General features: G+C 36.4%; 1 protein-coding gene across 1 annotated transcript in view; it reads right to left on the bottom strand.

Annotated features, from left to right (window-relative positions):
* Positions 1–12,801, bottom strand: part of RhoGAP100F (Rho GTPase activating protein at 100F) — a 152,732-nt gene extending 139,931 nt beyond the window's left edge. The window contains exons 1-3 of the mRNA XM_089099958.1: positions 12,796–12,801; positions 10,906–11,962; positions 4,797–4,957 (exon numbers count right to left, since the gene is read on the bottom strand). Of these exons, the coding sequence (XP_088956084.1) occupies positions 4,797–4,957; positions 10,906–11,962; positions 12,796–12,801 (1,224 nt within the window). The remainder of the gene's footprint in view (positions 1–4,796; positions 4,958–10,905; positions 11,963–12,795) is intronic.
* Between the last annotated feature and the right edge of the window lie 2,026 nt (positions 12,802–14,827).

The raw sequence follows: 14,827 nt of genomic DNA, 5'->3' as shown, positions 1-14,827 counted from the left end.
ACTGATACGCCACTGATACCACTGATACCAATGTCCAATTCAATTAATAGCTCTCGTTCCACGGATATGATTGAGAAAAATTCGGTGGCTTCAGTCAGCTTAGTACAAAGATAGATTTACAGGGAAGTTAAGACCTTAACTCTCAGAATAGAGTTGCCAAGCTTCCCAGCTTCATCGTCACTAATAGAAATACCCTGAAATTAGTAAAAAAAAAAAAAAAAAAGAATCGTAAAACTGTGAAAGATAGACAGACAGCTGATGTCAGAACTATCCCTTTTTCTGGTGTCGAGACGTCTTATTTAAAAAGTCTTTCATCTTTATACCGAGTTAGCCAATTAAGTTCGGTTGTCGTCTTCTTTAAGCAGAATATCTTCTTCTATTTAATTGCTGTACCTTTATTCATACTACATATCTACCAGCAAAATGTATATTTATTTATAACAAATACATAAAAACAACAATGAAGTACGAGATAAAAATTATGGCTGCCTAATTTTTAGCAACATGTAAATAGTCTAAACACTACAAACCATTTTTTTTGGGAGGGGTGGGGGGGGGGGTCCAAATAGAGGATATTAAGATTTCTATAAAACTTTTTGATAGCAACAAATCTTGTACAATTTTTCAAAAAATCTTCGCCCATTTATGTTTTTAATTTAGACCTCAGAAGAGATGTAAAAATCTAAGCAACAAAGTTTGATGTGTGGTACTATGTGTGTGAAATAAAAAACTCACAGAAGAAAAAAACATGAAAGTTGCATCAGCAGTAAATTAAAGGTGAAGGTATTGAGGAGAAGATACTAATATTTTGTAATATGGAAAATAAATAAATAAAAAAATAGATAAAAAAAAGTGATAAAAGCTAACTCAAAAAGTAAATTGTTATGAAATTTACAACTAGCTAAAATTTAGGTTTGTATTACATAGAACAATAATAAATAACTTGAAAATTTGCACATCAGTTTCGCTATACATTTTTATTTCTTCATTTTTCAGGGTTATTTCATTTAACATTAATATTACGTTATTGTATATAGTTTAGAAGCTTTTCATTGTTATTAGTTGCCTTTCTTTAAGATCAGTAACTCGATCAAACAGACTGTCTTTTTATTTGTAATTTAGCACTGAAAATGGCATTAACCGTATGCTCCTTTGAGAACAGTTTCTGACAAGGTAAAATAGGTTTGTTTTTCTCCTTTGTGATTAATTGTCTACTCACTATAATTTATGATCTGCAGCGTGAAGAGCACTACATCACTGAAAGTTTTTTCTTTATTTCCTTTAAATTAGAAATTCTCGACAATGGGCTTGATTCTTTTTCTTCAAATTTAACGTTCAATTTATTTTAAACGGTACTTGTTTGATATATCCCCTACTGCTCAAAAAGTGAAGTTAGGTTAATCCTAATAAAATATACCTAGGTATGATAAAAATATAATGCTTTAGAAACAAATTTGGGCTATATATTTGCACATTAAGGGGAGGGGGGGTTAAAGTACAGCAGGTGTGCATGCAAAATGTGTTAGCTACAATTATTCATATATTATGAAGTAAGAATTGTTTTCTGACTCCACACCGTTCCAATACTTTACCTCCATCGCCATCCCCCTCATGTGCAAAAATATAGCCCAAATTATATGTTTTCCATCTATTATGTCACTTCCCTTTGTCTTTTCTCACGCTAAGTTGAAAGAAACTAGTGAAACAAACCGGTTTACAGTGCGTCAATGCATGAGTAACTTGAGTGGGAGGGGTTATATCGCACAAGTACCCCTTAGACATTGTGTTCAATAGCGCCAAATTTACAATTTGGGGACATTGAGACTTTGTAACCTGAGCTTTGACTCATTTTGAAGGTTCTGCCCATAATAATAGTAATAATAACGATATTGATACAATTAACTCATTTTGCAACAGGTAGCTCAATAAAAAATTTGATAAAAATGAAAATTTAATATTAAAAGACTTTATCTTTAGGTTTAATTAATAAAATACAACGGTCGCTTTAAAACGCCTACCAGTGGCTCCGTCCCACAAACTATTCAAACTAGCAAGATTACCGAACCCATAAAATTTATACAGAAAATCCTTCTGCCATGTAGCATTCGTGCGCATAGCGGCCTATCCCTATTATAAGGCGATAAGTGACTGAATATATAAAGCCGATTATATATTTTGCTCGGTGAGATTTCACGCTGAATTGATTACTGAAGTCCATTTTTCTATTTTTTTCAGCAATTGACCAAGTTTAAAACAGTTCAAAATCTCCGCAAAGAGAGGGCCATTGATTGTGTTTTTGATACCACGCTTCATTTCGAGCAGGTTTTTTCAGTTAATTTGATATTTATCGCTAAGATTTCAATAAAAAAAAACATAGGAGGTATTTTGGCCTCATCAATAATTTCTGTCCGTGGACGGGATGCTCCTTGAAGACATAGTGTCCAACCTTTCAAGGTGGAACGAACACTTTTCATATCTGCTTAATGCTCCCCTTCTCTCTCCATCTGCAGCGACTCCTGCCATCCCCCAACCTATGATATATAGTGACCTCGTCAACGTTGACATTAAGCCGTTCTCAGTGCTAGAAATTCGAAAAGCTGTGAAGAAATTGAAAAATCGCAAAAGTCCTGGCATTGTGGAATCTCCGTGGAGCTGCTTAAAAATGGCGGTGGTACTATCCTATTATGGCTCCAATTGCTATTCAATGCAATACGGGAAGAAAAATATCATAGGCAGTGCTATTGCGCTGCCTATGATATCGCCAGTTTTTAACTTGGTTATCACACACCAAAATATTTAATGCCTTTAGACTTAATTGTTTATAAAAAAAAGTAACGCAAAATCAGAGTAGTTTGTACAAAGAAAATCATTAAAACTAAGATTTAAAAAATGAAATAAAAATTTTAATTCAATATTCTTAATAAAATTTTGAATACCAAAAACCAATATATTTGACACCTTTATACTTAGTAACTGTAAATAATTAAATATTTTTCAACGCAACACCTAGATAAATACAATCACTCCTGGAAATGATAAAAAAACACAAAAAACGTATCCGTTCCGGGGGAAAATACTAAATTCTCAGCATTACGTTCAGGGGAAACATTTCTGATTATAGTGGCTTCATATATCAGCTCATGGGTACTCTGGCAATGCAAGCAAAAGTTGAAGGCAATTTTTTACTGAAATTGGCCCTCGTGAACTTGTTTCCCTCGTGTTTTCTTTAATTATACGAACTTTTTTGTGTACTAATAACTGCACTAATTACTAATAAACAAATACATATTTAGGATCGCCATGTATAGCTGATTCTGTGATTAAGTGTTATCTAAAGTTAGGCTCTTACACTTTGTTATAAGGTCAAAATTTATTGTCGGGCAGTCTACGAAGAGGATACACATTTTTCCCATGGTCCTTCCATATTCTGCCTTTTTTTCTTTTGGTTTTCTTATAATTACTTTTTAATCCCAAATTTCCAGGGGGCCAAGGCCCCCTGCCCCTCCCCCTGCCAACACCCATGGTAACGAGTCCAAATTAATCTATTTCACTGATTGGATCACTGATTGATATCCAGGGCGGGTCCTCGAACGAAATCGTGGCTAAAATAAGCAAAGCATGGAGCATTTTCAACCAACTACGAAAGCCATTATGGTCCAGAAGAGATGTCAGCCTGAAGACCAAGATTCGAGTCTATATGACGTGTATCCACTTCATTTTGTTTGATGGGTGGTAAACCTGGCCAGCAAAGGCAGAAGAATAACGCTCTGCTCGATATCTTTGATTGAAGGGCCTAAATGCCATTTGCCCCCTGAAACTTAGTCAAAGGATAGACAACGACATTTAAATGCAATTGTAAAATCTGAAGCATTCATTATCCTCTATCGTCAAGACTGGAAGGCTCAGTGGTTTGGGCACATTACGTGGAACCCAAGCGAGTAACTGACCCTCCAATCCCTCAAATTTAGACCACCTACCAAGTGGAAGAAAAAGTAAGGAGGCCAAACTAAATCATGGTATGCCTTAGTGAAGAAAGACCTGGAGCATCTGGGAAGATCCCGAAAGTAAGGACGCAAATGGAACCGTTCGTGACTGGAAACTGTTCGTACCCTATCAGAAGATTGAAGACAGTGACAGAATGTGGTCCGACATATCGAGGATGCCAAGCTGGGCTGAACAACCTGTGCCTCGACTCAAGTCGAAGCACAAGTAAGTTTCCTCCTCTATCTCTTAGCCTCTTGCCGGTAGCTTACTAGATTTTATAGCACCCAAATATATAAGAAGCATAAAGTACCCCAATAGCTAAGGGAAATTTATTGCCATTTTCTCAAAGTCAAATGCAGCAAAAATCGCTGGAAGCCAATATACTGACAAAAACATCTCCCACGCCCCAGATTTAAGGCGTTTTTGAAAATACAACCACTTCCTAGTCAGGAGTTTCTCCCCTTTGACAAGCCACACTCGGACAGCTAGCGAGATTTTAAAGTACCGAAGTACCACAAAGGCTTAGAGCATCTCTATGCTTATAAAAAGCTGAAGACACGTTTTAAAATCTGAATACAGCAGAAGCGCATTGAATTCACGACATTGGCACAAACTCAAAGATACTGAATCTTAACATATTCTAAGCTTCTGATCCGATGTAATTCCCTAAATAATTTAAGTTATTTCTTTTAGAATTTCATCAGAGCCAAATTCGAGCGTCTACCCTTTCACATACCAGTTTGCGGGCTATTTGCTAGATTTCGGAGTATTTAAGTATATACGCAGCATAAGGAAAGTCGAATACAGCTTACCTCCAATCCTCTATCGCCAAGATTTTCTGCACTATAGGTAGACTTTACCACTCTAGACTGGGAATAGGCGTCCCTATCATGATTTCGGAGGCTTTCATAGATGGCACTTGTGGATGGAGCTCTTTGCAGCCAAGCTCGATATTCATCAGATGTGAAAATACCTTAGAAATGAAAATTGTTAGATTTAGTTAGTGAAGCTAAAACAGAACGTTATTATTTATCCCTTTTTATGCTGACGTTCATCTATATTTTAAATTCATATTATGGACCCCACCACTAATACTTACAACGTTGTCGCATTGCCTGTTTCCATTCAAGTTACAGTGAATGCAATTGTGTGCAATATGCTGTCAACGTGCAGGTGTATTGTACACTGAGCACGCTAAAGACATAGAATAAGAAATAGTACTTGAAATTACATACCCTTCACGGGGGACATTTAGCTGTTTCACCGTTAATGTTTGAAAATCGTACAATTGAGTGAAGAACCCTATGTTTGAACCCTACGTACAATTTGAGTGAAGAAGAACGAAAAAAGTATCATAAAATAATTATGAAAAGAACAATGGCAGAATAAAAACTAAGCAAAAAGATTGAAGTTTGATAAACGAGAAAAATAATGGCTTCCAGTACAAAGAATTAATTAAAAATAATGTTAATTTAGACAAAAATTTGACTGGTCTTAGAGCCCTCATCCCAAATTAAGTTAAATCTCTCCTAGAGCAAACTGGCTACTATAATTCAGTCTAAAATTCTATTTGACAATGATGCTCATGACAGTTGAAGAGAAAATACGTTCTGCTCACCCCTCTGCGACTCAGAACAGTCACTTGGATCCAAAAACCTGTGACTGGTTGTTGTCAAGCCCATAAGAAATCGGCTAAAAGCAAGCTTTAGCTATTCCAGTTAGAAAAAAGGTTTACCGGTGCTTAGATTTATTATGCGCGCTGTTTTCGCAGCAGAAGTAATACCCTAAATTCCATCTTGCAACTCTATTGAGAGTAGTCTCAACCGTTCCAAAATACAATTACCAGGACTTGGGTAAATTCAAAGAAGGGGGATTCAGGCCCTTCATTCTCCTTCCTTATTCCACGTTTTTTACGATTTTCACAGAAATTTGTTACATTTTCACATAACCACCTGTTTTAGGTGGGTTTTTCGAGTGCCCCCTTCCCTTAAAATATGTTCCTGCCATAAAACAAATTCTTAGATACGTGCTTGCATCCATATGGTTGCAGTATCAGTGTTTCTATAAAACAGGGATACCTGCTTTGTGGTTTTTTGTCAAGTTTACTCCTCCCCCTAAAAAAATACTTTCCCGCTCCAAAATAAATTACTACATGCGTTCCTGCATCCATAAAGCCAGTTGCATATTACACTACTTCTGGTCCCTCAAATCTCACAAAAAGGGAAAAAATATCAGGTCTATGACTTTTTGTCATCAACCAATATGTAAGACCTTATCTTGTACTTCGTACTTGTTGCCTACTTATAAATCATTTCTGTGGACGATTAGCAAAATTTTATTAACAGGTGCTTCTTAGGCTTAACAGTTGGCTAAGTGATTAAAAACTCATTTAAGAATATATACAACTATTGACGGAAGGCTGAATAGATCCAGACTGAAAGATCTACCGAAACTATAAGATCTAAATTGATGCAACTATAGGTATTAATTACTTTCCAAAACGGTAAAATTCTAGAAAGTACAAATCTAAAAATTAAGATTCTGCTAATAAACAAGACATGAGCTGGAGCCAGTGGTGGATACAGGGGGGAGGGGGGAACCCCCCCCTAACGTAGTCTAAAGTAGTGTAATTTTACCTAATTAAAGTAAGTTTGCGTTAATTAAACTTGCTCCTACCGCAAGTTTGTCGGATCAATCTTTTTTGCGCCCCCCCCCCCCCCTAAAAAAAAACTCCTGGATCCGCCCCTGGCTGCAGCTCAGCTTTTCTGTCTCACTAGACCTTTGAAAATCTTTAAGAATTTTTATGGCTTGGATAAGTTCATTAGTTCACCTACAAAATTCGTTATCTAATATCTAATGTATACATCAAACAGTTCGTGGTAACGAACTGTAAGTAAGGAGCGACCCGGCTCAATGGTAACCGAAACTCTAAAAAACAGAATTTTGATACCAATAGATACAACAAAAGAATCGTATTTTAGTGTTGACTTCAAATACATATGCTTCAACAAGTTTGATCGTACCTACAAAAAGCTACACGCCTGAGAAAATTTGGCTTATTTTCGAAAAAAGGGGGAAAGACCCTCTAAATGTTATATAACCTTAATGATAGCCACACCGTCATATTCAGGGTATCAGAGGACCCCACGGCGGAATTTTCCAGATCTTATCTGCAGAGATGGGGAATTTCCCATTTTTTTGCTATACGACAGATTTAAGTTGCGGTTTTATTTGTTGTTTTTTTTTGTTTTTTTTTTCTTTTCCCCATGGAGGTTTTTATCTGACCAGTTACCCTAGAATATCATAGGAGGACTCGTTCGGATATGAATTTAAATTTCTAATGCCCTTTTTAAGTGAACAAAAAAAAATGGAGGGCAACTAGGCCCCCTCCCACGCTCATTTTTTTCCCAAAGTCACCTGATCAAAATTTTGAGATAGCTATTTTTGTTCAGCATGGTCAAAAATATTATAACTATGTCTTTTAGGATGACTTAATCCCTCGAAGCCCCAAGCGGGAGGGCTGAAAGTTATGAACTCTACCCAATGTTAACATATAGTAGCCTATTGGTTATTGGGACCCGGCTCAATGGTAACCGAAACTCCAAAAAACGGGATGTTGATACAAGTAGATACATCAAAAGAATTGGATTTTAATGCTGATTTCAAATATATAAGTTTCATCAAGTTTAATCCAAATCATTACGCGCCTGAAAAAATTTGGATGATTTTCGAAAAAAGGGGGAAAGACCTCCTAAAAGCTATAGAACCTTAATGAAAATCACACCATCACATTCCGCGTATCAGAGAACCCTACTGTAGAGGTTTCAAGCTCCTATCTACAAAAATGTGGAATTTTGCATTTTTTGCCAGAAGAAAGATCACGGGTGCATGTTTATTTTATTTTCTTTTTTTTCCCAGGGGTTCGTATCGACCCAGTGGTCCTAGAATATCGTGGGAGGGCTCATTGGAATGGAAATTAAAAGTTCTAGTGCCCCTTTTAAGTGACCAAAAAAAATGGAGGGGAACTAGGTTCCCTCCCACGCTGATTGTTTTCCCAAAGTCACCTGATCAAAATTTTGAGATAGCCATTTTGTTCATTGTGTTCAAAAATATTATAAGTCTGTCTTTTAGGATGCCTTAAGCCCCCCAAGTTCCCGGGAGGAGGGCTGAAAGTTATGAACTTCACCCAATGTTAACATATAGTATTGGTTATTGGGAAGCATACAGTACAGACGTTTTCAGGGGAGATTTTTCCTGGTAATAGGGGGGGAGGGGTTAGGCAGGGACGTACACAGGGGGGGCCTCCGGGCCCGGGCACCCCCTAAATCTCACGATTTTTTTCATTTTCCCATAATTTTCTGATTTTTCTCACAGAATAATGGGTTTGGAGGATTTGGCCCCCCCTCGAAACAAATTGCCCCCCCCCCCGAAACAAATTCCTGCGTGCGTGGCTGGGGTCGGGGGCTATGTAGGAGGATCTTTCCATGAAGGAAGTTTTCATGGGGGAAGGGACATTGCTATGAAGGGGACGCCGGACTTCCCAGCATTATTTAAAAAAAGATCAGAAATTAAATATAAAAAAACAAGTTTTTCAACTGCAACAGCAGCAACATCAAAACTTTAAACGAACAGAAAAAATTACATATATGATTGGGTTCACCCCCTAATCAATACCTCGCTCTTTAAGCCAAAGATCTTTTAGTACTTTCATAAGAGCTATTTATTCTAACTGACTACCTTTGTGATTAAGCGGTCATTTTTAAAGAATTGGAACAAAATTTGAACTTGCGCTTAAAGAGCAAGGTATTGACTAGGGAGCGAACCCCCTAATATACGTATTAAAAATCTATGAATATAGAAGTTCGTTACGTTATAAGTTAATTCGTAAGTTACGTATATTTATTACTAATAAAAACGTTCGTAAATAAAATGAAACAAGTTTCGAGAAAGCCATTTAACCAATTAAAAGCAAATTAATATGAAAATTTTGTTTTAATTATTCATGTACTGTGAGCCAAGATCAAAACCTGCATTTATTCAAAAACGTTCAAAAATTAAATAAAAAAGCAAGTTTTTTTAACTGAAAATAAGGAGCGACATTAAAACTTAAAACGAACAGAAATTATTCCGTATATGAAAGGGGCTGTCCCTCCTCAACGCCTCGCTCTTTACGCTAAAGTTTGACTTTCTCACAACTCTATTTTTTTTAAACAATAAAAAACGTTAGCGTAAAGAGCGAGGCGTTGAGGAGGGGACAGTCCCTTTCATGTACGGAATAATTTCTGTTCGTTTTAAGTTTTAATGTTGCTCCTTACTTTAAGTTAAAAAAACTTGTTTTTTTTATTTAATTACATTTAGAAACAATGCAGTTAAATCCCATATAACTCACTGATAATAAAAGCGAGGAAAAGGTTGAATCACACCAATTGCTACCTGCCATTAGAACAGTGCAGTGGATACAGCCGTACCCAAAAACTCTGGACTGTAGCTCAAAGGCGTTAGTCCTAAGAACTCCTCCATCAAGGCAGGGTGGCCGCCATTGAGGATTTATCACTATAGTAGTGTTTTTTTTTTTTTGCCAGTGCCTTTTTGGTGATTTTTTGCTTTTAGTAATAATATTTTTTCCAGAATCGTGAATAGCGCAAAAATTCAAAGGAAAGAATTACATAAACGCTTCCTTCAGAATCAGATTAGTGTTGGTATTCTAGTCTTAAGAATACAGTCTGCAGGCAAACGATTATATATTGTCATAAAAGGTACAACAAGCTTTTGCTTTCTTTCACGCAACTTTTTCATTTAATACCTCATATGTATGCTGTTATACTAATGCACTCCAGTTCTTTTAGTTGATTTGCACGGGGATATAGTTGAGCAAGGTAGAAAGGGATGGGGCACCATATAATGTCATTCATTTCTGACTCAGCCGCGATGACTTGACCCATTGGATCAAAGCGATTTCGGATCGGACCATAGAGCGAGCATGTTACAAATACGGAGCCTACTCCGATAGATGAGATCTGTAATTTTTTTTGCCCCCATTTGGATGACAATTCTGTTCCCTCGCAGATGTATTATTATCATTATCAAGCACGTTTCTTGTGGTGTCCTAAAAAAGAGCGCCTTAGATTTTTTTTTCTAAAAGTCTAGATACTCGGAAACTATACCCTTGCTACCACTTTGAAGAGGAATGTAGGCAGAGTAAAAATTGAGTATTTTTGTGACCATTTAGTGTTTTTTTTCCCTCAGCATGTTAATGGTTTTATTTTAGACCTGGTAGTAACCTAGCCTCGAAAAAGGTAAACACAGCCGAGAAACAGACACAGCTTTACAATGCGTTGACCTCCAGTGGTTAGTTATTACGGTAAGTCTTTAGAGGTAATTTTTCTATTACTAGAAATATCTTATACCTTTACTGAAGGTTTTTAAAAGGATAAGCTGCAACCCACCTTATCATAAAATCATTAATTATAAGATGGTTTAGTTTTTAAATGAAATAATAGCTAGTGGCAAAAACGGTCAAGTCTTTACTAATATGGCCAAATTTTTGAATTTTGTAGCTCTAATTAACAAATTAACAAATTATTTTGCGGCTTTAAGATCCAATTAACAAAAAAAAAAAAAAAAATCTTTTCTTTGTCTAAAATAGTTTTGTGTTAATTTTTACACAGATCATGGTCTCAATCTTTTACTGAATCCTCCTTTTCTCTTCAACCTACTTTGTTCCTTTTATCCATACAAGTTATAACAGATTAACACCCCTTCCCCTATATCTGCTCCTTTAGTTTGCTACAGATGCGTTTTTTTTCTATGACTTTTTTTTAGTCTATTTAAATTTGATTGTCTCCTTTGCATTTTAAAGATGTTTTTATTAAATCGTAGATAGAATAAGTTTAAATAAATGCAGAACAGGGAAAGTCTTACCTTTATTTAAGATGCCGGCAGGCAACTCTGGTGCGGATAGCGTGCCGTCATTTTCTGCTATTACATCTCTTCCATGTTCCCAGTCTCTTACCTTGTTAGCCGTATCTCTTGGGAGTGATCCAGTACGTAGCTGATATGATACGTAATCAGGAATAGGCTGGTTTTGACGGCGCATGGATGCACTCCATGATGAGGGTCCAGTTGAATATTGTGGTTCTTTCGATGCTGAATACTGTGATATCATTCTGGGTCGAAGCGTGTGGTACATTTGACCTCTCGCAACAACTTCTGTGTCTGAGGCATAATCTAATGATGTGGTTCGACCTCTTGCAGCACTTAGTCTTGGCGGAGGTTGTACTCTACCTGTGGTAGAGCTCCGTAAGCTTTGCCGTGTAGGAACTCCCTTTCCCATATTGTATTCATAGAATTCACCGTCACTGAACAACTTTTGCTGACTAGTGCTCAAACCAGAATGACCCCTTTGAGTTTCAACTAATTTGTTTAAGGCCGAGTCTAACACTGGATTATTTTGGCCCCAACTCCTTTGTTCGTCAAATTGTGACTGAACTGGCTTAGTAAGTCTTTCTGAAGTTCTAGCTACCTGGCCCGGAGCATCTATTGAAAACCCTTGGACAATCTGTGTCTTAGGCTGCTGCGTTACTACATCTCTTTCACGATACTTCTCCGTGTAATGCTCACAGACTTCAGACCTCTGAGGTTTCCCACCAACAGTATTAAATCTATTTTGATAGCTCATCCCTCCTCGCTGATTTAGTCGATCAAGTGTTCTAACATCAGATTCTAAATTGCGAAATGGTTGATAGCTTTCATTACGGGAATCATATCTCTCTTCTTCCTGAAAGTTTCTTTTCATTACTACCACTGGAGGGGGCTTATTTTCAATTCTCTGTATAGGTGGCGTTGCAGCGTTTAACGGTTTCCGACGTTGTCGAATTGTTAAAACCAAGCGTTTAGGAATTGACATAATAATAACGACATCATCAAGCCCCATTCGAGTCACGTCAACTAAGTTCACTGCCAGTATTTCATCACCTACCTAAAAGACACAGAAAAATTAGAGATAAGAAATAAAACGGAACTGTTTTCGAATGAGCACTTTATCAAGAAAACGCTGGTAGTGTTACTTAAAACAGTACTTCAAAACTAGGTTTCTAAAATTTTAGATTGTAAAGTCCGACTCATTTATTCAACATTACCGAAAAGTAAAAATCTAATGGGTTAGCAATTGGATTTGGAATTAAGAAATGGATTTAAATATGAGTGAAATTTGGAATAAAATTTGAAATTAAAACTTCAGAAGTGATTTGATGAAAGCTCATTATTCAGAAAGTGGCAGGCGATTGACGGCGGTAGAAGAGAGCGGTAGCAATGCGCTAAGAAATGTCTACCCTCAAATTGGTGAATATACCCCTAGCATCAGTTCTAACCAAAAGAAACAAAAGAAAGCAGAAGACGATGCGTAATCATATTTTAAAATAATTATCTTTAATTTGTACTTTCTTTAATTTATTAAACTATTGCCAAAAAAGTAATTTTCCTCCTGATTTGACTCACTTTCCTTTTTAGGATGTGTCATTTCTGTGTTACAAGTTACGGGAGAGCCACGTGGAAGGACATGTAACGCTGTCTGAGGAGTCAAATTTATTTTCTGTTTACTTCTTCATCAATTTTGGGCTTCTTGGGTTACTATGAAACGAGGATTGCATATTATTGGATCTTTTCCCCTCAAAAAAATCTATTTAGTATTTGTCCGTAATGTAATATCGTAGGAAGGAGAATTAGGGTCCATTAAAAACAATTTTCGGTTTGGGAACTAGATATCGACTTTAAATATCGATTGGAATAGTACCGTATGTCACAGTCACATACATCCATAGCGTTCCAGTTGCAGAAATCTCATCACAAAAAGACACTTTAGATAGAAATGATACTTATGACGAAGATAAATACATTAGAATAAAAAAAAATTAAATTTCATTAAATCATGAAAATTCTTCTAATAAATAGGGGGACAAGATAAATACTATTTAAGATAAACCGAAACATCCATTTTAAGGGTTAAAAATCAGTACTTGATTGCAATAAAAGCTAGGTTGGAAGAAAAAAAATTAAAGACACCTGTATCACTAAATACACTGTAAAGGAAGAAATATATTTTCCCTTGCTACCTCGAAAAACTGCAATTTTTAAGAACTAAAAGTAAAAGTCTTAGGCAGTCATGAAAATTATCCTTGAATAGTTATAAAACTATCTTATGACAACACCATGCTGTAGTCATCTTTTAAGGCATTTTTTGCCTTAAAAGATTTCAATTTTTCTGGGTAGCTGGGAAATATTTATTTTTCAAGCTTTTAATATGCTTGTAGATAAAAGCATTCTTGGGTAAATTTTTCGACGAGAGAAGCAAATGTTTTCAGACTTCATTCTAACGATTCAAAATTTACGCTATGGAATCTTGTTTATAGTAAAACAATTATTTTTTAGTAAGAAGAAAATAATAATCAAACAGTTCACGGTAACGAACTGAAAGTAAAAAGCAACTCGGCTCAATAGTAATCAAAAGTTTAAAAAATTTGATATCAATAGAAACATAGAAAAAATTGGCCTTATATGCTGATTCCAAATATTTAAGACAAATTAAATTTAGTGTTACTTATCAGAACATACGAGTCTGAGAAAATTTTCTTGATTTTCAAAAAAGGGGGAAACACCCCCAAAAGGTGAAAGAATCTTAATGAGAATCGAACCGTCAGACATAGCGTATCCGAGAACCCTGCTGTGGAGGTTTCAAGCTCCCATTTGCAATAATGTTTTCATATTTTCTGCTAGAAGAAAGACCATGGATGCGCGCTTATTTGTTTTTTTTTTCAGTGCTGATCGCATCAAACCAATGGTCCTAGTATATCGGGACGGGGTTCATTTGAACGGAAATTAAAAGTTCTAGTGTCCTTTTTAAATGACCGAAAATATTTGAGGGCAACAATCCCACCTCTCACGCCCCTTTTCCCCCAAAGTCATCTGATCAAAATATCAAGATAGTCATTTTGTTCAGTATAGTTGAAAGATCCAATAACTATGCCTTGGGGATAACATAGCCCCCCCACGGCACCTGGGGAAAGGGCTGCGAGTTTTGAAATTTACCCATTGTTTACGTATAGTATTTGTTATTATCAAGTATAAAGAGATTTTTCATGGCGGGGGAATTTTTTGCTGGGGGAGACTTTCCACGGAGTTAAATATCCTTGGGAAGTTTTCGGGAGTGAACTTTCCGGGGTAAATTTTACACTGAATTCCTATACAAAGTTCTTTTTATTTGTCTTACTTTCTCTTTGCCGACTCAATTTTACATGTGAAGATGTTCCTGGAGAATCGTCCGGGGAAAATTTTCCGCGGGGTTGAAATTGTCTGGAGGATTTTTCTTGGGGGAGATTATCCATGAAAAAAATTCTCCCCGGGAAATTTCTGAAGGGAGGAATTCTCCATGGGGAAATTTTCTGTGGGAGCAACTTCCAACTGAGGGGTGGGTAATGTTCCGGGGAAAAATTTTCCAAGGAGAGAGGATATCTGGTATAATTTGAAAAACGATCAGAAATTCAACAAAAAACAAGTTTTTTTTTCAACTGAAAGTAAGGAGGAACATTCAAACTTAAAATGAAGAGAAACTGTTCCGTAGAGCATTGTCGTTTCCTCCTCCTCAATATCTCACTCCTTAGGCTAAAGGTATCTTCTTGTCCCAATTCTTTAAGAAGGACTCTTGAAATACAAAAGTCATTTAATTAGAACGAGAAGCGTTTTTAAAAGAGCTAAAAAACTTCAGCGTGAAAAGCGAGGGATTGAGGAGGGGCTACCTCCCCCTTCATAAACGAAATACTTTCTATTGGTTTCAAATTTTAATGTTTCT

Source organism: Artemia sp. Qi Xiang Cuo, chromosome 14, assembly GCF_049724085.1.
Source record: "Artemia sp. Qi Xiang Cuo chromosome 14, ASM4972408v1, whole genome shotgun sequence".
Lineage (NCBI taxonomy): Eukaryota > Metazoa > Arthropoda > Branchiopoda > Anostraca > Artemiidae > Artemia > Artemia sp. Qi Xiang Cuo.
The sequence above is the reverse complement of the archived record's forward strand: the minus strand, read 5'-3'. Positions and strand labels throughout refer to the sequence as shown.